At 49.8% G+C, this 25,407-nt stretch overlaps 1 protein-coding gene across 1 annotated transcript in view; it reads left to right on the plus strand.

The window, feature by feature from the left end:
* Positions 1-25,407, plus strand: part of INO80 (INO80 complex ATPase subunit) — a 1,945,052-nt gene that overhangs the window by 905,223 nt on the left and 1,014,422 nt on the right. The window contains exon 17 of the mRNA XM_069637507.1: positions 8,203-8,287. Within this exon, the coding sequence (XP_069493608.1) occupies positions 8,203-8,287 (85 nt within the window). The remainder of the gene's footprint in view (positions 1-8,202; positions 8,288-25,407) is intronic.

Below are 25,407 nucleotides of genomic sequence, written 5' to 3' on the forward strand. Positions count from 1 at the left end.
TGGTCACTCGTTGAGAGCCAGGCTGTGGAAGAAGTCCCATCCTCCCAGCGAGGCTTGGGCTTTTATTCCAGGATTTTCACCATACAGAAGAGCCAGGATGGCAGCCTGAGAGTTGTCTTGGACCTTTCCACCCTCAACCTCTACCTTCCTCTGCAAAAATTCAAGATGGTTACGCCAGCACTTATTGCCGAAACATTGGACAGGGGAGACTGGATGTGCTCCCTGGGTCTGAAGGATGCTTTCCTGCAGAACCCAAATTTGGCAGCCGCATCGTTCCTTACTACGGTTCAGGATCATGGCCTGCCATTTCCAATACAAGGTACTACCCTTTGGCCTCAACTCAGCCCCCAGGATTTTTACCAGGTTGATGAATGCTGTGGCAGTCCTCCTCGCAGCCCAGGGCCACCATGTCTACCCATACCTAGACAACTGGCTCGTCCGGGCTACATTCCCATAGTCGGTACACCATACCTCCTACGCACTGATGAATACAATCCACGACCTAGGGCTCACTATTAATCTCAAGAAGTCTCAGCTGCAGCCCACGCAGATCCTGGCCTTCTTGGGCCTCATCTGGGACACGAGGTCTGAGAGTCTCTACCTCGGAGGGCAAGATAGCGGCCATCAAAGTCACCTCTGACTTCCTCTGCAGGGCTATGACCTCGGCCTGGTTGTACCAACATCTGTTGGGTATAATGGCGGCAGTCTTCTTGTCTGTACTCCACACAAGGCCCAAGATGAGATTACAGCTGCAGTTCGCAGCCTCTTGGAATCAGTAGGAGGGCTCCAAAGCTGAGCCAGTCGACAGTCCTCCCTTTCTCCTACCGGACCTCATCTGGTGGTCCACGGACTTCAACCTGCAGCAGGGCACGCCCTTCCGGCAGACGGCCCCTCAGGTCACAGTTACTACGGACTCCTCCCTAGAAGGCTGTGGAGCCACTCTGTAGAGCCACAGCGTCCATGGTGTCTGGACTCAGCAGGAGTCCCACATCAATTGTCTGGACTTGAAAGCCATATGGCTGGCTCTCAAGGCCTTTCTCCCTCTCATTTTATTGAGACGGACAACTCCACCAGCATGTACTATGTCAACAAGCAGGGGGTGGGGTACCAGATCCCCTCCACTGTGCAATCTAGCCGTCAGCATGTGGGCGTGGGCACTGGAAGCAACATCTACCTCACCGCAGTCCACCTCCCGGGGGAGTCCAACCTGGAGGCGGACAGGCTCAACAGACTAGGGGCGGACAATTACAAGTGGCAATTTAACAACCCGGTTCTGAAGGAGATCTTTCTCAGGTGGGGGCATCCCCAAGTGGATCTGTTTGCCTCCCGGGACAACAGGAAATGCCAGCAGTTAGCCTCCTGGCACGGGCAGGGCTCTGGCTCCCTGGGTGACGCATTCCAGATACAGTGGAACGACATGACGGCATACTCCTTCCCGTCCATACCCCTGGTCCACAGGGTGATCTGCAAGATAAAGGAATCTTGTCACCTCAGCATCATTCAATGGTGGCCGGCGAGACCGTGGTTCTCTGAGCTACACAGCCTGTCGGACAGGCTGCCCATTCACCTCCCGCTGGGCCTGGCTCCTCTCCTGGCCCAGCAGGGGGGCAGGGTTCTCCACCCCGCTCTTCACAAGCTAGCCCTTGGAGTGTGGTTCCGGCGCAAGTCACGTTGAAACACTTGAACCTCTCTCAAGCTAACTTAGAGATCATCCAAGGCACTAGAAGCAAGGCTACTCGGAGCCAATATAGGAGTAAATGGTCTAGATTCTATAATCGGGCCGACTCTACGCGGATTGACCCTCTTAGGTGCACCTTGGACGACATGCTCTCTTTCTCAGCACGCCTCGCACACTCCGGCATACAGGTGGACACATGCTGCACCTACCTGGCAGCCATAGGGGCTTACAGGAATTCAAAAGAAGGCCTCTTCTCCTCTTTCAACGAAGATAACCCGGTAGCCCAAAAACGAAGCTGGTCAGCCACAGGATGCAGGACGATTCCCGGGGACTTCCGAAGGTGGTTTTTGTGCTGGGCACCGAGTAGGCTCCGGGAATGGATGGTCCCTCCACTCCTGAGGTCGTAGCACCTTCGCAAGCCTACTGGAGATCACGAGACAGACAGGGCTCCACCAGGACTGCAGCAAAAGTTGGTTGCCAGGCCTCCTTCAGACAGGTTACAGGTTTCTTTGCGCGTCTTCTCAGCTGGACAGATTATTGGCTCCTTCAGGTTCTTCCAGGATCTCCTCGAAATGCATGCAGGACCCCTCTTCTGATCCCAAAAGCCAGGTAGGAGTTGAAACTCCCACTAGCCAATGGCAGAACTAGGCCACACACACACGCACACACACACCCCACAGTGGTCCATTCAGGACCACTGGCAGGAACACTCATGCATACCACTCAGACACACAGAAACCAGGATGTGTATTAGGGTCAGACTGACTCAGCCCACATTCTGCCTGCAAACACACACAGCCCTCCAGTAGCCCGCCCACCTAATTATGCTGGTGTCCCTAAGCAATTCTGAATATTGTCAAAGCGTCAATGGAGACTGAGGTGTGGCGCCGGTGGGCGGAGTCAGGCGAGCGCATGCTCCCAGGGCCGCTTCCCCGCGCGCCTCTAAATTTAAAGGGGAAGATGTTTTTTCTGGTGAAAAAGGTTCAGTCTCCCGTCCTTCACGAGGGACACCATACAGTATGTAGGAAAGGGGACTATGGACTACGAGTACATTAGTCATTACAGTGAGTAAATAGTAATTTATTTTTCATAACATTGTTTCCCACACTGTTTTTAGAGGTACGGATTGGCAATGGGTTTATTAGTATAGGCCCTTTTTATTTTGACAAGACCACCACTAAGACTGCATTATTTAATAGTCGTAGCTTGCTCCCATCTATTGTTTTAGGATTAGATGGGTGTTTTTCAAACCCTTCTTAAGTTCAATAAACGTCCTTAAACTGTGGTCACTTGTCTGTCTTACTGTTGATATCGTGCCTTTCTTACAGCAGGCATTTAGATGCTCCTCAGCTGTAACACTGCCAAAAAACTGAAATTGATCAAGTTTACTTTTGTGGTACGCACCAGAGGAATCAAACACCTTTTAGAAAAACATGCTAAGCAGTTCCAGGGCATCGGGTGTTTGAAAAACCACACAGTCAAACTGCATATAGATCCCACGGTCGAACCGAAAGCCGACAGACACTGAAGGTTCCCCTTTCACATGAGGGCTGCACTGGAAGCTGTACTCTAGAAACTCGAAGACCTGAATATCGTAGAGAAAACCACCGGCCCGACACTGTGGGTGTCAACTCTGGTGGTAACTGCAAAGCCCAAGCAGCCCGGATATGCATAGACATGCGGCTGCCGAACGTAGCCATCAGAAGAGAGACGTATCGCCACTACCGAAGATTAATTTATCATGGACCTCCCAGGGCAACCACTTTAAGCAAACCAGATTTGCACTCTGGATACCATCTGATTAAACTACCCAAACAATCAAGGTTCATTATGGCCTTCTCACACCACGGACTGCAGAGATATAGGGGTCTTAACTTTGGGCTTTCCTCCGCAGCTGAGGTGTTCCAACATATTAGGAAATTCCTGCAAGACCTCCCCGGAATGAAAAATGGCAGCAATGACAATCTGTTTTGCGGGAAAACAAACAAGAATCGTGACTCCCGCCTCGCGAACGCCTACAAGACTCCGGCCTAACACTACACTTAGAAAAGCATAAGCTTGGGAAGAAGATGCTACGCTTTTTCAGGTATATGCTCAACGAAAAAGGCATGTCTCCAGACCCAAGTAAGGTGGCTGACATCAAAACCACCAAAGCACCAACTAATGCAATGGAAGTTCAATTTTCTTAAGAAGGCCACCTATTGCGGGAGGTTCATTCCCGACCTGGCCACTACCACAACACCACTGCGAGAACTGACCAAACCAAATGTCACTTGGGAGTGGGGAGAATCACATGAAGACGCTTTCTAAAGTATCCAAGACTCCCTGCTAGGAGACACGACCATGGCTTTCTTTTGCATCACCCGAGAAACAGAACTACTGACGCCAACCCCGTAAGACTGGGCACTGTCCTGACACAAAAAGATGGAGAGTGAACGATACACTCTATAGGGTTTGCAAGCAGGGTGTTGACCCCCACTGAAAAGAATTATGCACATATCGAGAAAGAAGCGTTAGCCATCCTCTGGGGGTGCAGGCATTTCCACGTGTATATCATCGGCAACCCATTCAAAGTCTTCCCAGACCAGAAGCCACTGGTGCGGATCAAGTGCTGGATGGTACAACTACAGCAATTTGATGTACAATACCGAGCTGGGGTTGACAGCTCGGATCATTATTGTGATGAGCTCGGATGAATGGACGTTAAGCCTGGTCCATGAAGGACACCAAGGGGTAGTCCAAACACAAGTCTTCCTGAATTCAATGCTTTGGAAGCCACAAATCCAACGGAAAGTAACAGCACTGGTGGAGACGTGCGTGTCGTGTCCAGCCTCCCATCGCCTGGGCCCCCTGGAACCGATTGCCAGCCCTCCCCATAGCCAACAGAGGAGGGGTGCAGTCAGTATTGACTTCTGCACCATTGCCAATGAGACATATTGCCTAGTGGTGGTGGATGAATTCACCCGATAGCCCAAAATTGAGCCAATAATCTCTACCGATGCAACATCAGTGACTACGGCCCTAGAGAAAATGTTTACCATTAGTGGCATTCCCTCTTTCATCAGGAGCGATAACGGACCTCCTTTTAAGAGTCACGAACTGCAACTCTTTGATAACCTAGGAATCTGTCACCTCCGAATAAAGCCATACTGGCCACAAGCCAATGGAGATGCAGAAAGATTTATGGTGTCAATCAACAAAGTGGTGCTATTTGCCAAAGACGATCACAAACTGTGGCTTCCAGAGCTATATTGCTTCCTCGGCTAATACTGCCAGACCCCACACTCATCGACGCAGTTCAGCCCAGCTGCGCTCATTTTCAGACTCCTGATCCAAGTAGTGCTCCCTCTTCACCATACCTGAAGTCTGCCACTGGTGGACACCGAGATAGTCGGACAACACCACTGAGCGCACAACTGGAATGAGAGCCAAGCAGTGCAAACCACCCCAAGCACCCTCCAGGTAGGGGACATAGTGCTGGTGAAGAATAGGGCACCTAAGAAATTAGCCCGCACGTATGAATCACAACCGGGGATGATCGTGGAGAAGAACCACAGCATGGTGATAGCGTCACAAGGAAGCGAAAAGGTGACCCAAAACTCCTCCCATTTTCATAAAGTCCACAACCATGTGGCATGAGGACTCAGGAACAGTCACGAGCAGGGCGAACCAACTCTGGTCGAGCCAGAATGGCCACGTTTGCTACTCCATCCGAAGGCAACCAGCACCATGCACCTGGCTCAGACGGTTTGTGCTGGACAATCATAAGACAGGGAAAAGTTGATTTGAGTTATTGTCCTGGATTTATGTTAATATCCAATTTGGGGAGGAATATGACAGTCATGTGGTGCTAGTTGACGGCATGACGAGTAGCGCCATGCTGTGCATGTAATGAGCCAATAAAGAAGGGCGAAAGCCCACCAACGGGACAGTGCGTCCCTGATACCAGCTACATGTGTGTTTGCCAGATTTCATGGTGCAGGGCCTGATAACACCCAGGTCCCATCACAATATCACACCAACTATGCAGCTCTGCTGGCCGCCACGATCTATCAGTCACTTTCTTGTCAGAAACTCTGTGCCTGGGTACTTATGCCGTCTCAAGGACAAAATAAAGTTGACTAAAGAGCACATTTGAGAAACAACTGAAAAAATAACGCAAAACGCCTACTGTCCTAATGCTGCGGGGAAGAGCGCATGTCATATCTGCGCATCTATGCGGAGGCTTCCCGTAGATAGGCCATGTGATTGCGGGACTGCTCCTCGACCAATCATGTCCGGTCAGCCAGGCAATCTCCTGAAGCCAACTAGGACGGCCTCCTGTCCACAAAATATGGGTCATGGAGGAGGAAGGGCGGGGGTGAGGGGTTGGACGGCATGAAGGGAAAAGCCGCAAGTACCAGATGGGACTGAAACATGCGCACAAGTTGCCTGTGTAAAATAACAAATGCATCAGTGCCTGAAAGCAAAAGGATCAGTATTTGAGCAAAGAGCCCAGTAAGTACAGAAAGCCAGATAATAAAGCAAAGAATGTAAGCAAGAAGTATTTAATAAACACATGAAAAATATTCAATAATGTCAATCCAAACATTGTTACTTATCTACTGAAACAGCAGCAACTAAAGAGGACGAACAAATAATTGGACATACGGTTGTGGGGTGGCCTTATAGGGTTTGGAAATAGTGTGCCTTGTCCTGTTCCAACTACAGAAATTCCTGGGGTTGCTGGGTTTTGTAGTCTTTGTTGCATTTGCTGCTGAACGTTCAAAGTAAAGAAACTGGGTGAGGACGGGGGGGGGGTGCTAATAATCCCTGTGTATTCTCATAGAATTAGAAACCGTTTTCTGTTTATATTTATTTATTTATTGGTAGCTTATAAGGCACTTATACAATTAGCAAAGCTGTTTCAAAGCACCCTCAGGGCAGACAGGGTGGGGAAAGAGGAAGGTAGAAATGGATTACAGCAGGATAAATAATTGCATTAATAGTGCAAACAAGTAATGAGAATGAAGGGAAGGGGAGATTAACCTACTATGTCTTGTGAGTGTTCAGAACGTGCAAGTGCAGAGTGGCGAAGGTTGAGGGATAAGGTGCTATGATGCTCATGTAGAAGTGCTCAGGTTAAGTGCTAAGAGGAGAAGAACGTAAGTGCAACCACCCAGGACACATGGGCCCTGCACATCAGTCACACTGCTGTAAGATTAGCAGGGGAAAGAGGAGGAGAAGGAAGAGGTAAAGAGAAGGGTCTTGAGGCTTTTTCAGAACTTAAGGAGGTCTTGCTCAAAATGGAGAGGGAGGCTGTTCCAGAGGAGGCAGCCAGCCGAAGAAAGTGATCGCCAAGCAGCTCTCGGTTTAGTAAAGCGCGTAACATGCAGGGAGTTGTGCCAGAGGAACGGAGGAGTCTGGAAGAAGAGTATTTTTGTCAGGAAGCCTTGAAGATGGAGTGGTCCACGGCCCCAGATAGCCTTGTGTATGATGCAGAGGGATTTGAATTTAATCTGTGCTTAGACCGGGAGCCAGTGAAGGCTTTGTAGGGTAGGAGAGATGCAGTGCCTGGGCTTGAGGCCAAGGATAAGTCTTGCTGCCTTATTCTGGGTTAGCTGGGGGGGGTCGCAGGGTGGAGGAAGGGAGATAAAGGAAGAGGCTATTGCAATAGTCTAGCCTGGAGAGAACCAGAGCACGGGTAACATTGAGTCTCTGGGGGAAGGTGAGGAAGGGTTAGAGTCCCTTTGAGAAGGAAGAGCTGAAAGTGGGACTTCTTAACAATGTCCTGAATTTGAGGGATGAAGGAAAGGGAGGGGTGGAAGATGACTCAAAGATTCCTTGATACAGTGGAGGGGTCGGGAGGGCATGGAGGAAGGCCAGAGTGCTGGGAAGAAGCATGGTGCAGGGGACCCAATAGGGAGAATCTCTGTTTTGCTGGCATTGAGGCAGAGGTTATTGGAAGTGCACCAGGTCTGGATTGCAGAGAGGCAGTCGGGGATGAAGGAGGGTGCAAGGGCATCAGTGGGAACTTTGAAGAAAAGTTGTGTATCGTCAGCATAGCACTGAAATTTGGGGCAGAAGGAGGAAATGAGTCATGCCAGCAGAGAAAGGTATATGTTAAAAAGCCAAGCCGAAAGAATGGAGTCCTGGGGGACGCGACCGGTAGCGGAGGAAGGGGTGGAGAAAGGGCCCAGAATGGTTTTGGAGGAACGGTCAGTTAGGAAGGAGGTAAGCCAGTCCATTGCTGGCTCCAAGATGCCATGGGTGTCATGGAGCCTTATTATGAGGATGGAATGATTCACTGTGTCAAATGCAGAAGAGAGAGCAAGAAGGATGAGCACAGTGGGGGAGTTGGAGTCCAGAGATTGGTAGAAAGTATTCAGAAATTACCCAAATAGGAAGAGCTATGGATTTTATTTAATGAAGCTACCTATGACGGAGAACTGGAATTACAAGTGAGTAACTTTTCCTTACAGTTACACTAATTTGCTTGTTCAGAGTATCTCCACCCAATGATTTTCATAATTTTCCATTTTCAGTGTCCGATGGAAGATTTTGTTACAATTCCAGTGCCGAAATAGACTGCTTCTGACTGGCACCCCCATACAAAACACTATGGCTGAGGTATTTCAGTAGTTAGAATGACTTTGTTGTTTTCATTGTTATAACTTGCCTAGTCCTGGAATATAGCATTCCAGGGCTGTTTTGTCTGTGTGATCGTGTGGACTTATTTTAGTATTTTTGCAAATGTGCAGTTTACAGCTAATGGTTGTGGTCTTTGCGTGTGTGTTGGTGTTTTGTATGTGTGCACTGGCCAGATGATATATGCCTTAAGAATACATTGTTTTGACAAAAACATGACCTAGTTTTGTTCTGTGTTGTATTTCTAGGAATATAATTGCACTCTAATGTACTGTTGATATGCTGCATGTCTGGTATCTTGGTCACATTTCCCTGGCACCATTGAATTAATTAATCTGTTGTATCACGCTAATTGTCTCCAAACGCAGGACCGGGAAACAAACCTCTGTTGCTCTGTGTTGTCTTGCTTCCAAGACAAACGGGTTACCCCTGAGCTATCCTACCTGCAGAAGTCCATCTGTGTACCATTGGTTTCTTTCTATCAGATGAATTGGATCTATGTGATTATTGCGATGGCTGAAAATGCCGACTTTCTTTTTTTAAACTCCTTTACACCACATATACATGAAGGGGGGAGACCCCCCCCCAGCCCTCTTTATTAATATTATATTCTATACCCCCCACATTTATAAGTAGGCATTTTTGGCTGTCGTAATTTTGAGGGCGACATTTTGGTACGATTCCGATGAATTGGATCAAGTTAACTCAAATGATTCTTGCAAGGTTGACGGGTCCCGCTACTTGAGTCGATTTACAGATTTGACCTGTAACATCTCACTGACAATTTCTCCTGCCCAAGAGAGCCTTACACACCGGGTCTGACACCCTAATTCACCCTGGGTGATATAACAAATGGAGTTTAGATGGCCAGAATTTGATGGTTGCCAAATCTTTGGATTCTGCAAGGTCTGTGATAGGTGGGATGAGCTAGCCACCAGCCTCATCCTTTGTGTATGCTCATGCAGGACTTTGAGCCATTTTTAAGTCGAGCATTGGAACCTTATCTGAAGCAGCTGACAATAACAATAAAGATGCCTGAATCTCTTCCTGAAGCCTTAATTGCCAAAATCAGATCCTATATTGTGACGGTCTGCCCCTGTAGAGCATGGAAGGACTGTTGAGCTTTTATCCTCCCTTAAATCAGCAGGCTCAGCTGTTTCCCTTCCTATGCATTCTTAAGATGTCGTTATGCATCTCCTGGCCCGGAAGAGCTGCTGCAGTCTAGAGAGGCCACAGCGAAACTCCTTCTTTGTCTAGACCTTGAGTGCCTTCATTGACCCTCACTTACTGTTAAATATTGTTGTGGGGACATTGTTAGGGCAGAATTCAATTTTTTGGGTTATGCAGTCTCATTTTATGGGACCCCTACTCATTTTGTTGTTTCCTTCTTTATTTTTGGGGGTTTCTAATTTATTTTGGTGGTCTGAGGCTGCTGCTGAAGACCCCCTGACACACATCCCTTTTTTCTATGCATAAGCTATATTGTGTTGGATCACCCATAAGGTGACCGGTTCTAGGGGTGCCTCTTAGACATCCCATTTTCACCCTAGGTTGATTTTATCACCCTATATTGGGTTCATGGGTAGGCTTGTGGCAACTGTCGTTTTGGCTTCACCCTGGATGCAAGCCAATGTCCTGCATATGGAGCCCAATCTACCATATATAGCTGCCATTGGTTTACTAATGGTTTTTTAAAGTCCTACTCTCAGGAGTTTTGTTTTAGGGGCCTCCTTTTTGTTCTAGCGGCTTCCTTTGTTCAGGAAAACCACAAGGCAGACTTTAAGACGGAGGTTCTGCCAATGTGAGCCCAAATGGCAGGCTCTGTAGTGGTTTGGACTGGTTTAGACAAGTTCCTTGCCATGGGTAAGTCAATACATCTCCTGTGGGGGTGGGTCTGGCTTTTTGGCAGTTTTTGGGGCCAACTTGATCAGCTGGCCACCAATACCATGGTTTTTAATCCCATTGGATTGGTGGGTTGGCAGAAGCCAGCCCATGTGAGTGAAGAGACAAATAGGGTAAACCCTGTTCCTGAGCTCTGTGCTGCTGAATTTGTGGGAGGTAAACTGGTGTGCTCATCTGCTCAAAGATTTTTACCCATTGGCATTACTACATATTTATGCCCTCTTCTGGCTATACATACTGGCTAGAGGGCATAGCTCAATTTTGGGATTTTTTCTGCTGAGTGTCCTTCCTGAGATTTCCCCGTCTTGCTAATGGTCTTCATCTGCTGGGGCCATGTCTTACATTCTGGGGCCTTTTACTAGACTATTTTACTGCTATTTTCTGCAAGAGTGTTCCATCTTCATTTTGGAAGCTGCTGCCACCTGAAAGGGAAACAGCCTGCTGTGTTTCTTTGCCTGGGCCATCTCTGGTGGCCATCACCATTGTCCTGTGGCAATGGCTGTTTTTGCTGATGTGCTGATAATGTTTGGTTGCTAAGCCACAATGTTCTGTCGTGTTCAGGTTTCTTCCTCCTCCTGGAGCCAGTTTCGCATTTGATTCCACTTCTGGATGGTGGTTCTTACTCCTGTGAAGGACGATTGTTCTTCTTTTTGGCCATTGGGGTCTTTGTTGGCCTTGGGTGCCAATCCCTGGGTGACTGGATCCTTCATTTCACCCTTTAAAAAGAAGCTGTTACTTATCAGGTGGGTTTGCCTTCTGGAAACCGTCTTGCTGGAAGTAAACACTGCAAGTATGTACCTCTGGGATCTGGGTTGGTGGGTCGTTCCTGATACTCCCTCTCAGGAATCCCTGTGCTTTGTGGTTGTCTGGTTCTGCAGGTCCCAGTCTATCACATTTCCCCATTGGTTAACATTGAGGGGTGAATCCTGCTTTGCTTTTCTGCTCCTGGGGCTGCTGGATCCTGTTCTCTGGGGTTGATTGCTTTCTTGTGGGTACCTGTGGAAAGAAACTGAGACTTTCCTGGCCTTTCCTTTTGTTTCCTATCGTGCACTGAAAGGTTCTTACCTGGAGTGGGGCATTTTTTCTAGGACCCTCCTCGAGTTCCTGGAGTGCCCCACCAGACCCTGTATATTTAGAGACTTTCCCTGGTTTATTAGTAATATTTAAATGTTTATATTTCACTCGTGCACAGGATATACATTGTTTCACTGTGTTGCTTCTTTGTGCCTTCTTGGCGTGTAATATGCTATTCAGGGCCTACGGACTGTCTCACTAAAATTTATCCTGGACTTTGGTAGCCCTTCTGGCTCTGTTGGACTGGTCACTACATCTAAATGCTACAATTCTGTTATAAGCATACATATTATGTATAATTTCTTTGCCACATCTGAGGGGCTCAGGAAGGACTGCACCAGTACAATTGGCATGGTAAGTTCTAGCAGGGACCCTGTCCCTCCACACTGGCCATGGGCCTCTTGACCACTTTGGTGTCCATTGCCTGGCCCTGCCACCCCTTCCCTTAGGCCTTCCCCGATCCCTCCTGCCCCCCTGACCCATGATTTGTGCATTGCCTGGGTCAGCTGACCCAGGAACACACATCTCTCTGGGCAGCCTTGCTCGCCAGCTGGCTAAGGACTCATGCAATGTGCGCTCACTTTGGCCCCCTACCATCCCTGTTTTCCTCTTCGCCCTGCCCACCCATGCCCACCCTGATACCGCACCCTGAGCAGCTTCTTCTAGGTAAGGGACATCTTCTCTGAATCACAGGATTACTGTTGTTTTGCACGCCTATGTTTGCATTTTCTTGCCCTGGGGTCCAGGGTGTGGGTCTCATAATTGGGTCTTGCTCGTGTTTTGTGCTGCATTTTCTGCCTTGGAGCCCAGGGTGTGGGTTTCATAATCGAGTTTTGCTGCTGTGTGGCATTTCCACACTGGCGCTTGGCCTTCCACAAGGTTCAGGAATTTGGCTTCCTGTTTAGCACACTGCTGCTTCTCTGCATTCACATCCGTTGGGATGTCAAGCACTCCATTACAACAGCCCATAGCTGTATCCCGCCCTGGACACGGCCCACCCACCTTCATACATCGACAATAAACACTGCTCGACTTCACCCATCCAAACCCACACATCACCACTTCCAATAGAATACAGCTGAGACACATGGAAAATTCGGTCTAGCTCTTCACATGATATATGACATTTATAATCCGCCTATGTACAAGTGTTTGAAGGCGCGATGAGGAAACGGAGGGGGAACAGAGGGAAGCCAAAGACCACGATCTTACTAGGCCAGGTGACATAGAGATCGTGCAAGTGCAGGGGAGGGCGGAATGGAAAAAGTACGAGGGGAAAGCGGGAGAGGGCATTGCAATACATAGGATAACAGTAAAATAAATAAAACAATAAATAAGTGCAGTCAGCTGGTGACAAGTGCAAGGGTAAGTGCAGACATCGGGTGTCAAGTGCTGGTAGGGGGCTGTAGGGATACAGAAACAGCCCCTGAGTGCAAGGGTTGCCAGGGGGGGGACGTGCAGGTGTGCAACTGGCGGGGAGGGGACCTGGGCCTGAGATCAGAGGATAGCCAGGCAAACAGTGCAGTTTCAGCCAGAAGTTCAGCAGGGGAGAGGAGGCGAGAAAGCAGAAGCAAAGAGGAAGGTCTTGATGTGCTTCCAGAACCTGAGATGGTTCTCCTCAAGTTTCAGAGAGGCATCGAGGCTGTTCCAGAAGGAGGCCCCAGCCGAAGAAAGAGATCTACCACCAACTCGTTGCTTGGGGAAGCGACTGACCCTGAGGGAGTTGCAGGCGGATGAGCGAAGAGCTTGAGAAGGAAGATATTTACGAAGAGAGAGCTAAAGGTATTGAGGCCCCAGGTCCCAGACGTGTCATGATTCCTGCCCCTCATGTCCCCAGCCCTCCAAGATGTCAGGCTGGAGCCAGGCCACAATCACCTACAATGGCCCTCAAGGGCCTCTCCATCCCTCCAAAGACCCACTTGGAGTCAGACTTGGCGCTTGTGGCACCAGACTCATTCCCATAGGATAACATTGGGGATTAGTGCATTGATGGGGACAAAATGGATGCCCCCACATATTTTGGTTCCCAGAACTGCATGTGCAGTCTAGACTTTTGGGTGTGGTTCAGCCCAGAGACACCTGGGATTAGGGATGTAACGGTATTACGGTATACCGTTAAAGATACCGTGAACCACTTAATTGAACAATAATAACCGTCACATTGTTTATACCGGTATACCGTTCATACCGTTAAGTGTGCTTTTCAATCTGATTTGGAAAGGCTGCATTAAGCAAGTTTTGCGCAGTCTTGGTCTTGCACTGTTGGATGTGCCGTCTGCCAAGTAGTTTCAGTTTGAGCAGTTTTTAATGCCATTCCATAAACCACACGTGCCTGACACAAAATCAACATGTTAGCAATAGGAAGAATAAATACAGTGCCAAGAAGGAAAGGGGTTTACTTTTTTTTATTTACATTTTTTTTTAAAGCGCTCACACAGCCCCAGGGCATCGAGGCGCTGTTAAAGAAATTGGTTTTGTTTATTTTGTTGCGTAATTGTTTTTGTCTTAGTTGCGTATTTATAACATGCTTAAACACCCAGAGGTTTCTAAGCGCGGACCCAGGGATCGAACCTGTGTTGCTTCGTGTCGTCTTGCTTCCAAGGCACGCACGTTGCCGCTGAGCAATCCTCCCGGGACTTTGGGTTGGAGGCTTTGGGGTTTATATATTTATAATGGATAATGTTTTCTAAACATATGACAATGACGGATTTCCCTGGTTCTATCATTGAATTTACATATAATAAGTCACACTGCAAAATGTAATAATCTCTGTGGGTATTCCCTGCTGCCATACCAAAGGGGAACATGTCCGTGATTACTGAACACCTTTTGGCCCAGAAGTAAACTAAAGGCTGTAACGTAAAGAGAGAGTGCGTGTGTGTGTGTGTGTATGTGCACAAGCGTATACTACCATCAGACTCCATTGATCTGTGGCATGCAGATTATCAATTTGGCAACATGTTCATCTTCACCAGTAGCCAGTGGGGGAGCTAAAAGCCTAAATGACCACTTAAGAAAAGCTATTCAGTTTGCTTTGCCAGTCGCAGCAGGGCCCCACCTCCCCCTCCTCTCCACAGGTGCGTTTGTGTTTGGTGCAAGCAAGGGGTGGCATTTCAGTGGAAAGTATGTTCAAAAGCTCAATTCTGGCCCTGGGTGCATGGTTTTGTTTGTGATGATAAATCTGACCATTTATGACCTTTTAGAAAATATTTGTTAAGATTAGTTAACTCCACTTGCTATACCGCGATAACCATGATATACCGTCATTTGGCAAGAAGGTTACTGTACCGTCATAAAACTAATACCGTGACACCCCTACCTGGGATACCCAGAGACTATTTAAGCCACGCCTAGGCTGAGAAACATGCTTTGCGTTTTCTGTACCTGCAGCGTGACACTCACCGTGTTTGGATCGGCCTCCAGTAGGCCTGCATCTTTCTTCTGCGCTCAGCTCCTAAGTAAGCATTCAGCAAATCTTTGCTTAATTTTAAAGACTGTACGAGCTTCAAACGCTTACCTGAATCCCAGCCGCTCTGGGGGAACTCTGTCTCCGGACCTTCTCATCCATCTGCAAGAGGGAAAAGACACTCCAGGTTAGCGTGGAAACATCTAGCGCCGCTGCATACCGCGCTTACTCACCACATTTCTTCTTCATAACCGGCATCCACGCTGAAAATGTTGCAGCACCTAAAAGACACAGAAAAAGAACTTGGTTCAATACAAATACGAAAGGGTCGCATTGCGCATTGCGCTCTCCCTCACATTCAGCGCTACTCATCTCAGCAGCACGTCGCCATCCCCGGATGCCGGCCATCATCTAAGGAAGGAAAGGAACGAAGTTAGACAACTGTTCAAAAGACTCATTATACTTACCTGTTGGTCTCTTGCCAGTGAAGTAACTAGGCAGCAACAAGCCTATATCAATCAACGCGCCCCTGCGCTGAAAGCAGGACGGAGAGCACACTTTCAAGAAAACAAGGTGAGCTGTGGATCAAAGGGAAGTGTTGGACCCCGGGGAAGAAGGGGTTCAAGCACACAGAGACAATAGGGAGTTAAACTCTACCAATCCTGTGTTTCAGGCCCAGTCTCCAGTCGAGTAGACTCCAGGGAAGGGTTCGAGGTTGTAAGAGGTCAGAACAGGCTGAGTGACGTCCCCGTGGATACCAGGTGAGCGTTACAAGAAGGCCTTGTGGACAATACAGAGGGTTTTGAACTTAGTCCTTGCAGCCACTGGGAGCCAGCGCAGAGATTTCAGTCCTGGAGAGATACAATCCCTGAGCTTGGGACCAAGGAAAAGTCTTTCAGTCCTGTTTTCGATGAGTTGCAGAGGATGGAGAGTAGAGGCAGGCAGATTTAGAAAGATGCTGTTGCAGTAGTCCAGCCTAGAGAGAACCAGAGCTCTGGAGGCAGTGAGCTTCTGGGGGAAGGAGAGGAAGGGAAAAATACCTGAGAAGGCGCAGCTGGTAGTGTGACTTCCTAGAGACGTCAGAAATGTAAGGAGATTGTGGAGTGGAAGATGACTCCAAGGTTTTTAGCCTCTCAGGTGGGAGCAGGAAAAGGGCCATGAGAGGCCGGCCAGAGAGTGACAGAAAAGGAGGGAGCAGGTGTGCTGATAAGGGGAATCTTACTGGCATTAAGGCAGAGATCATTGGCGGCACACCACTCCTGGATAGCAGACAGTCAGTCAGAGATGAGAGAAGGAGAAGAGGTGGCTGAAGGGAGCCTGAAAATGAGCTTGGTGTCCTCCGCCTTGCACTGAAAGTTGGGGCAGAGAGCGGCAATGTGGTGGGCAAGAAGTGCCAGGTATTGGTTGAACAGCCAGGGAGAGAGGTTATACCCCTGGGGAACACGACAGGTAGAGATGGAGATAGAAGAGAGGAAGGACCCAAGTTGGACCTGGGAGGGTCGATCAGAGAGGAAAGAAGTTAACCAAGCCAGGGCCTGATCGGTGATACCCAGGTTATCACGGAGACGGTTGAGCAGGATGGCATGATTGACCGTGTCAAAGGAAGAAGAGAGATCCAAGAGTAAGATGAGGACAGAGGGGGTGTTGGAGTCGAGGTTGGAGAGCAGGTCTTCACTGATGTTCAGGAGGGCTGTTTCCATGCTTCTGGCAGCTCTGAAGCCAAACTGATCGTTTGGAGACAACCAACAGATTCAGTGTGAAGATTAAGCTGGGAGATGGCCAGCTTTTCCAGGAGTTTGCCCAGGAAAGGAGTGATGGCGATTGGGCGAGTTAGCCTGTCAGGACGGGTCCGCAGAGGGTTTCTTAAGAGGGTGCGCAAAGGAGCGCTTCAGGGGCGAAGGGAATACTCCATTGGCGAAGGAGTGTTTGCAGAAGTCAGCCAGAGCAGGAGCCAGGGTGTCGACGTGGTTCTTGGTGGTTTTGGAGGAACAGGGGTGAACCTGTTATGACGAGACTTTCATAGATCAGACTTTTCAAGAAACCTGGTCTGAGGAGAACAGGGGCAAGGCAGAGAAGGAGGGAGAAGAGGTGGCCGAAGAAGGGCCAGATGAAGAGCAGGAAGTAGAGTGAGGAGTGGGAGGGGAAGAGGGAGAGGACAGGATGTCCTGAGTTTTAGAGATGAAATGAGGAGCCACGGCCATGCAGAAGGCCTGGGAGGGGACAGGAGAGGTAGAGACTGCAGCAGGATTGGCCAGGTCCTTGGGAATTTAAAGACGTCGGCCGAGTTAGATGCCGCAGAGACACGGGCTTGGATGTGGGCTCTCTTCTTGTTGCGGACAGAGAGCCGGTATTGCCTTTGGAGCAGGCGGCAGGCCAGTTTGTCAGAGGATGTACCGGAAGCATGCCATTTCCTCTGTCTCCTTGACTCCCCTGACAATCTGTCACGGCACCAATCCTCTCATCTGATGTCTACGGGCTGCTATGAGAGATCTAGCCATCCCTAGCTACCTTCATGCTGGCTAACAATCCTCACACGCATTTCAGAAATCCTTTCTCACATCTCCGACTACGGTCTTCTGAAGGGCGTTCATCCCCACAATGCTTTGTGGCCACACTGATGGCAGTAGGCGTTATAAAAATGCCACAAACCATAACAAAACAACTGATTGATTCTGTGTGGAGGTTTAGCTGAGAGATGGCCAGCTTCTCCATGAGTATGCCCAGTAAGGGGGTGATAGAGATCGGGCAGTATTTTGACGGAATGGAGGGTTCAGCAAAGGGTTTCTTGAGCAGAAGGTGCACAAGGGAGTGCTTGAGAGCAGTTGGTGAAAACTCCATTGGAAAAGGAGAGGTTGCAAAGGTCAGCCAAGGCTGGTGCAAGGGAGTCAATGTTGTCCTTGATGGTTCACTTGCTTGGATGAGGCCTTCATAGATCGGACTTGTCTGGCGACCTCATCAGGTGTGACGGGGGAGAGAGAGGAGAATGGAAGTGGGCTGGGAGGCACAGGTGCTGGTGTGTGCAATGGTGTGGGGGGAAGGGACGAGAGGATGTCTTGGGTTTTTGAGGTGAAGTGTGGTGCCAGGGCCGAGCAGAGGTTCTGGGTGGGAGTGACAGAGGAATAGACTGCTGCAGGGTTGTCCAGTTCCTTGCAGACTTTGAAAAGTTCAGCCGTGTTGTTTGATGCCGCAGAGATGCAGGCTTGAATAAAGACTCTTTTCTTGGAGTGGATGCAGAGTCGATATTGCCTTTGAAGGAGGCTGCAGGCCAGTTTGTCGGATGGTCCACCCGACTAATTCCATTTCCGCTCAGCTGCCCTACACTTGTGTTTAAGGGCAGCCAGGTCGGTCGGAGTTGTACCAAGAATTGCACTTTTTGGAAGGTTTCAGTCGGATCCTCATGACAGGGGCAAGGATATCAAGAGTGTTGGAGATAAAGAGATTAAGGACAGTGAGTGCTGTGTCAAGGTGTGAGCCAGCCGCAGGAGTGGGAGGAGAGTAGGTGGAGGCAAAGGCGGCCACTGTCACTTTTTTCATGTGTCTGGTGACCTTGAAGCCGAGTGGTTGTGTCAGGTGAGTTGCTGCCAAAGGAGAGGAGAGCTTCAGGAAAGTTGAAAGAAGAGTGTGGTTGATCCAAGAGAGAGAGGTAGTGAGAGGAATTGAGAATGGGAGGTCAGTGGAGATGAGAGCATCCAACTTGTGGCTGGCGGAGTGAGTGGAGTCACAGAGTAGAATAGAGAGGGAGAGAGAGTCACATAGGTTGTGGCAAGGTCCTGACGAGTCGGGAGAGTCCAGATGGATGTTGAGGTCACCCAGCAGCAGGAGGAGTTGAGAGGAGGAGGAGGAGGAGGAGGAGGAGAGTAGAGAGGAGGCTAGGTTGGCCCATTTCGAAAGGAAGAGTGTGAGCGGTCTAGGAGGCCGATAGATGGTGGCCATGAGGAGAGAAAAATTAGTTAGGAGAGAGTAAGAGCCTGCAGACTAGGCACTCGAAGGAAGAGTAGGCCTGAGTAGGGATAATAGACACAGGTATCCATTCAGGGAAGGTCAGTGCTACTCCACTCACCGGCCTTCTTTAGCCTGGGCGCAGAAAGTATTTTGTATCCTTTAGGGAGGAGAGTATCAAAGCTTGTGACAGAGCTGTCTTTGGACCAGGTCTCAGTGATGGCGAGCACATCAAGATCCATGAGTTTGAGGAGGTTACAGATGTCGGTTGAGTGTTTTACAGCAGAGCGCATGTTAAGGGCGGCAATGTGGAACAGTTTGTCATACTTAAAGGTCTTGCGCTGGGGGGGGCACATGTGACAGTGGGCCAGCGCCAAGCCAGAGAGTGGCGAGAGGGCCAGAGGCATAGTAGTTGATGGAGGAGTAGTCTAGGTCAACAAGGGAGTCGGAACAATAGGGCAAGGCCCAGGAGCCTGTACAGAGGAAGGCATAGTGGGCAAGGGGCACTGTGTAGAGGAGGGGAAAGGCACAGTGGGAAAGTGAGCTTGGCTAGAGGGGGAGGTATGATTAGCAAGGCGAGGGAGTTGAATAGAAGAAGGTTGGGTTGAGGACCCTGTACCATGATGGTTCTGTTGAAATAGACATTAATGATGACTCTGGAGATGGTGAAGAGGTCGAGGAGAACCTCCCAGTGAGTGCCACCATTAATGGGAGAGGAGGCGATAGGAGAGAGAAAGCTGACCCTGTAGCGAGTCCATAGCTCAGGTGAGTTAACAGTGAAGAGGATGTCAGTAACAGTCTCTCTGGCAGAAGTCTTGACACAGGTATCTGCAATAGGAAGGCCTGGGTTGGAGGCCAGATTGTCCTTCTTAAGTTTCTTCCGACCAGATTTAGTGATAGGAGATGGATAGGAGAGATAGATAGCGCCATGGTAGGTAGAAGTGGAGGGGGGCGGAGACACTTGCAGGGCTGAAGCAATGATGCAATTGGAGCTGGGGGCAGAAGGGGGAGACGGACAGCCGCAAAGCACATCTAAAATCAATTATCCAGCAGCGCAGGTGAATGCAGCAGCACCAGACAGGCTAAATTTGATTTAAAACAGGTCAGGTGAATGCAGCAACACTAGATAAGATGAATGGCAGGTCAGGTATAGTGAGAGGTCGTCCATTGTGGGGGCGGGGGAGGGAATGGAAAGCTAGTAGAAGGAGCTGACCTTCAGAAGAGTGTTTGGAAGTCCATTTCTAGCCATGGGTCCAGGGAACCTGGTGGTTTCCTCGGCCTCCTTGAGTACTTGGGGGTGGGGTGTACCAGAAGACCCCCAGATCCAGCCAAACAGCAGACAGGGAGCAGACTGGGGCCTTTGATGTGGGCCTTTGTTGCTTGTGTCAGCTCCCGCCTCCTGGTGCACCAGATTGGTTAATGAGATTTGCTAAGGCCAATCAGAGTGGCTCAATGGTAACAAATGCAAGGAACCAGTGAAGGGGTCCCAGTGTGGCCATCTTAGTATATGCAGCATGCAAATAGGCAGATAGGCAGGCAAAGTTCGCAAAGATGATTCCTTTTTTTCTTTAAAATAAAAAAACACGTTGCACTCTTTCATTCGCGGGTTTGAAGCTGCAGAAATTATGTTGGAAATGCAGGAATTGAGTTGTCACACGCACGGTAAAAAATGCACATAGAAAGCACAACAGTGCTTTTAAACCGAGCGCTTTACTAAACATGATGCTATTGGAATCACAGAACTTCAAGGGCCGGATGGCCTTACCTTCATGATGGCTCCAATGGGAGACTTGGTGAGGTAGGGAGGGCCTGGGGGAGCACACTGCACAGCAGCTTCTTCCGGATCACCCAGGTTCATAATGATGCTCAAAATGGTGACGCTCATCCGGATCCACGAGTCTCTGGTGCGGGGCAGGCTTGCGCCTTCACTCTCAACGCTGGAATGCAAGGTTCGCGGACCACTGGATCCGATCCGTAGTGTCCAATGGCTTCTGCCTACCTCCACCTCCTTCTCTCTCCTCTCCTCCGCTTCCACAGATTGGCACAGCAACTCTGTTGGTGGATATTCACTCGCTTGTAGAGAGTCAGGCAGTGGAGGAATTCCCAGCCTCCCAGCGGGGTCTGGGCTTCTATTCGTGGATTTTCACCATACACAAGAAGAACCCAGCGGGCCTGAGAGTTGTGTTGGACTTTTCCACCCTGAACTTTTCCCTTCCCCCTCAAAACTTCAAGATGGTTACCCCAGCGCTTATTGCTTAGACATTGTGCATGGGAGACTGGATGTGCTCCCTCGATCTGAAGCATGCATACTTTCACTTCTCGAACTGGCAACCCCACTGGCCCTTTCTGAGGTTCAGGATCAAGGGTTTCCATTTCCAATACAAGGTTCTACCCTTTGGCCTCAATACGGCTCCCATGGTCTTTACAAGACTAATGAATGCAGTGGCAGCCCTTCTCAGGGCCCAAGGTCACCAGGTTTATCCATAATGAGACGACTGGCTGGTCTGGGCAAGGTCTCCAGATGCAGTCCATCACACCGCCTTCGCCCTCATGAATACTCTACACGAGTTGGGATTTTCCATCAATCTCAAGAATCACAGCTGAAGCCTACACAGAATCTAATGATCCTGGGCCTCATCTGGGATACCAGCTCCGAGAGAGTTTTTGCCTCTGAGGCCAAGATCACAGCCACCGGGGCATTTCCTCAGCAGAGCAGTGACTTTGGCATGGTGGTACCAACTCCTCTTGAGTATCATGACGGCATGTCTCCTGGCAGTGCCGTACACAAGGCTCAAAATGAGGCAATTACAGTTGCACTTCGCAGCCTCCTGTACTCACGAGAAGGGCTCCCACCGCAGTTGGCTCAGCATCCCACCTCATCTCCACCAGGATCTAGTCTGGTGGAGCATGGGCTACAACTTGTGGATAGGCAGACCCATTTGGCAACCAACACCGCAGGTTACCATCACCACGGACTCGTTCCTGGAAGGCTGGGGGAGCCACCATGGACAGCCACAGTGTCCATGGAGTTTGGTCTCGTCAGGAGCAGGAGGCCCACATCAACTGGCTCGAGTTGATGGCCATCTGGCTCGCTCTCAAAGCCTTCCTTCCAAAGATCAGTGGTAAGACGATCCTCATTCAGACAGCTCCACCAGCATGTATTACATCAACAAGCAGGGTGGTACCAGGTCTCCTCCCCTATGCACTCTAGCAGTTAACGTTTGGGAGTGGGCTCTGGTAAACAACATGCACTTGGCAGCAATCCACCTCCCGGGGGAGTCCAGCCTGGAGGGCGGACATGCTCAGCAGGCTGGGTGCGGACAACTACGAATGGCAGTTGAACAAACAGGTCCTTCAGGGGATCTTCGACAGATGGGGTCATCCTCAGCTGGATCTCTTTGCCACCTGGTCCAAAAGGAGGTTTCTCCCAGTTTGCGTCCCGGCAGGGACAGGGCTGAGGCTCTCTGGACGACGTGATGCAGATCCAATGGAACAACATGAACGCATATGCCGTCCCTCCCACTCCCCTGGTTCACAGGGCAATTTGCAAGATCAGGGAGGCCCGGCACTTCTGTATCATCCTAATAGCTCCGTGGTGGCCCGCGAGGCCAGGGTTCTGGGAACTACTCAACCTGTCGGAGCAGGCCCCGGTGCACCTTCCGCTGGGCCCAGCTCACCTACTCCCAGCAGGGAGGCACAGTCATCCACCCTGCCCCACAGAAGTTAGCCATCACAGCGTGGTTCCTGCACATGTCATTCTAGGGCATCTACATCTGTCACAGGCGAACCTAGACATTGTACAAGGCACTAGGAGCGATGCTACCAGGAGCCAGTACACAAGCAAGTGGACTAGGTTTTGCCTCTGGGCTGAATCAAAGGAGGTCGATCCATTGACCTGCACGTTGGACGACGTCCTATCCTTCTCTGTACACCTCGCACACTTGGGGTGGGGGCGGCGGGGTGGGGGCAGCGGGGGTGCAGGTGGACACATGACGCACCTATCTGGCGGCAGTAAGAGCCTACTGGAATTCAGAGCTAGAGGTATTTTCATCCTCTAATCCGGTGGTTAAAAGATACCTGGCGTGCCTTACCAAGCTGTTCCCGCCTATCAAGAAGCCACATCTGGTGTGGGACCTCAACGTTGTCTTGGGTGCCCTGGCGCATAAACTATTCGAGCCTATGCCATCCCCGGACATTGGGCTAGTCGCCATTAAGACAGCTCTCCTGGTGGGCCTTATATCTGCATGAAGGGTCAGTGAAATCCAGGCACTGGTGGCTTCAGAGCCCTATACTACCTTTCATAAGGACAAGGTGGTGCTTAGAACTTACCCTGCATTCTTACCAAAGGTGGTCTCCTCTTTTCACCTGAATGAGGAGATAGTGTTACCTACATTCTTCGTGGACCCTAAGGACGATGCTCAGAGGGTTCTGCACTGTCTAGACATCAGGCACCCTCTAAAATTCTACCTGGACAGAACCAAGAGCTTCTGCAAATTAGATGCTCTCTTTGTCACATTTGGTGAGTCAAAGCCCGGCTATCAGGCTTCCAGGGCCTCCATGCAAGGTGGATGGTTATGGCCATCAAGGAGGCCTACGAACAGCAGCACAAGCCTCTCCCGGGAAACGTACATGCCCATGCTATCAGAGCCAAGGCCACAGCGGTGGTGCTCCAGAGGCACGTACCGTGGCAGGTTATCAAGGCGGCTACCTGGGCTACGCCCTCTGCCTTCTGCAAGCACTACTGCTTGGATGCCAGCTCCGGGTCGGACGCAGCATTTGGTCAGGGAGTGTTAAGGAACTTGTTTTCCTAGGAGGAGCAACTCTCCACCCTGGGGCTACATTCAGTTGTAATTGCCCATATAGTATGGAGGAAAGGGAACGGGACGCAGGAGTAATTAGAAGTTACTCACTGTAGTGACTAAGGTACTCCTAGTCCATAGTCCCCTTTCCTCCATACGTCCCACCATCCTCCCCCCTAACAAAATTAGTGTCATGAGGCAATGATAATGTTGTTGACACGTCAAAGGGGGCTGAGGAGTAGTGCCAGTAGGCAGAGTCAGGAGAGCGCAAGTGCACAGGGCCGTGCCCACGCGCACAGCTAAATTTAAAGGGGAAGCTGATTTTTCTGGTGAAAAACGTTCGGTCTCCCGTCCCTAGCGAGGGACACCCATACAGAATGGAGGAAATGGGGCTATGGACTAGGAGTACATTAGTCACTATGATTAGTAATTTATAATTGTTTGAATGGTGCTGGAGCATCTATATTTGTTTGACCGGTGCTGGAGTACCTAAGGCCAACCCTGCGTCATTACCATTCTTCTGCAGCCTCGTGAACTGCCCCGTTACTGCATTGCATTGTATTGTGTTTTCTGTAGACCTGTAAGACAATAAAGGGACATTGAGGCAGAATTAAGGATTCACAACATTGAGAGATTGACCGGGGTACCACCGTCAACCATCAATGCACATAAAGGGGGTGCTGATGTCGGATCGGCACTGGTATAATTCCTTATAAGCTGTGTACCCCAGGTCAGGTCTCCCCCTGACATGTAAAGCCCATGTCACAGTCACATACCAATACCTCTTCTTCTAAGTCCCGCTCCTCCTCCAATTCTCCATCTATACGAGGGTATGGGGTACATCTGTGTTGGTTTTGCAAAACCCAGGAGGGACTTTAGGCATTGGTCAAACGTCTGCGCGAGTGGACACTCCTGAGCCGAAAAATGCAATGGGTCATAAATAAACAGGAGAACCCGGAAAACAGATCCAGAAGAAATATTGCGGGGGATACCCACTAGCGTCCCAGATACGGAATGGAAAGACTATGTCTTGGCCTTGCTACAACAGGTGCTAAATGACCCTGCGATTGACACCATTATGTTAGATCGTACGCGCAGAGACTACACCTCATACCAACAAAAGAACCCGATTCCTGATGTACTCACGAGGGTATACCTAAACCAAATAAGAGAGAATAATGAGGCCGGCTCAGAGAAAGGAATCTATCTCCTTTCGGGACTCCCCCATTTCGCTGAGAGTGGTTACGAGATGGCTGCGAGACAGAGGGATTCGATATAGATCCTTTCCTGTGTGGACTCAGGTTCGACTATCAGGATAAGTCATACCACATCTCCAGAGAGGAAGAAATGGCAGCCTTGGACAGGGAGGACCTCCCACGGCCAAAGGAGGCTTCATTAGAGGAAGGAAAGGAGAAACACCCTGCATGCAGAGCTAAAAAGGAGGGATGGCGACAGGGGCATCCCTACCCGGCAGGGAAGGGGGGGTATCGAGCTTGGACCACTGAAGTGACCAGAGGTATCCAGGGACTCTGAATTAGTGGTCTTCGAAGTGAGTTGCTAATGAGGGAGTGGGGAGGATGAGGGACTGAAGGTGTAAACCTACAATTGTGTGGGATAAGTCTTGGAAGAGACTTTATTTATTACTATCTACACGAAGGGTGTAGAGTTGGGTAGCGATTGGTCTCTAGGGGATGGGGGATGCTGCGGCCCGGCGTACTGGCAGGGCTTTGGATTAGGGCCCCATAAGCACAAGATCCTCTCCATGCCCAGGCCTAACCGTGCAGGGGGTGGTGTTGCCCTTATCTTGCCTGAGTGGATTCCTGCCACTGTCACTCCTACGCAGACCTACTCCTCTTTTGAATGTCTTGTCTGCCGACTCTCTCTCTCTCCTAGCCATTCCCTTACCGTGGCTACTATCTATCGGCCACCTGGTCAAATTTCCTCCTTCCTCTCTGAATGGGCTGACCTCTCCTCCTCACTCC

The sequence above is a fragment of the Ambystoma mexicanum genome, chromosome 14 (genome assembly GCF_040938575.1).
Source record: "Ambystoma mexicanum isolate Mex_15411 chromosome 14, UKY_AmexF1_1, whole genome shotgun sequence".
NCBI classification, from domain to species: Eukaryota; Metazoa; Chordata; class Amphibia; order Caudata; family Ambystomatidae; genus Ambystoma; species Ambystoma mexicanum.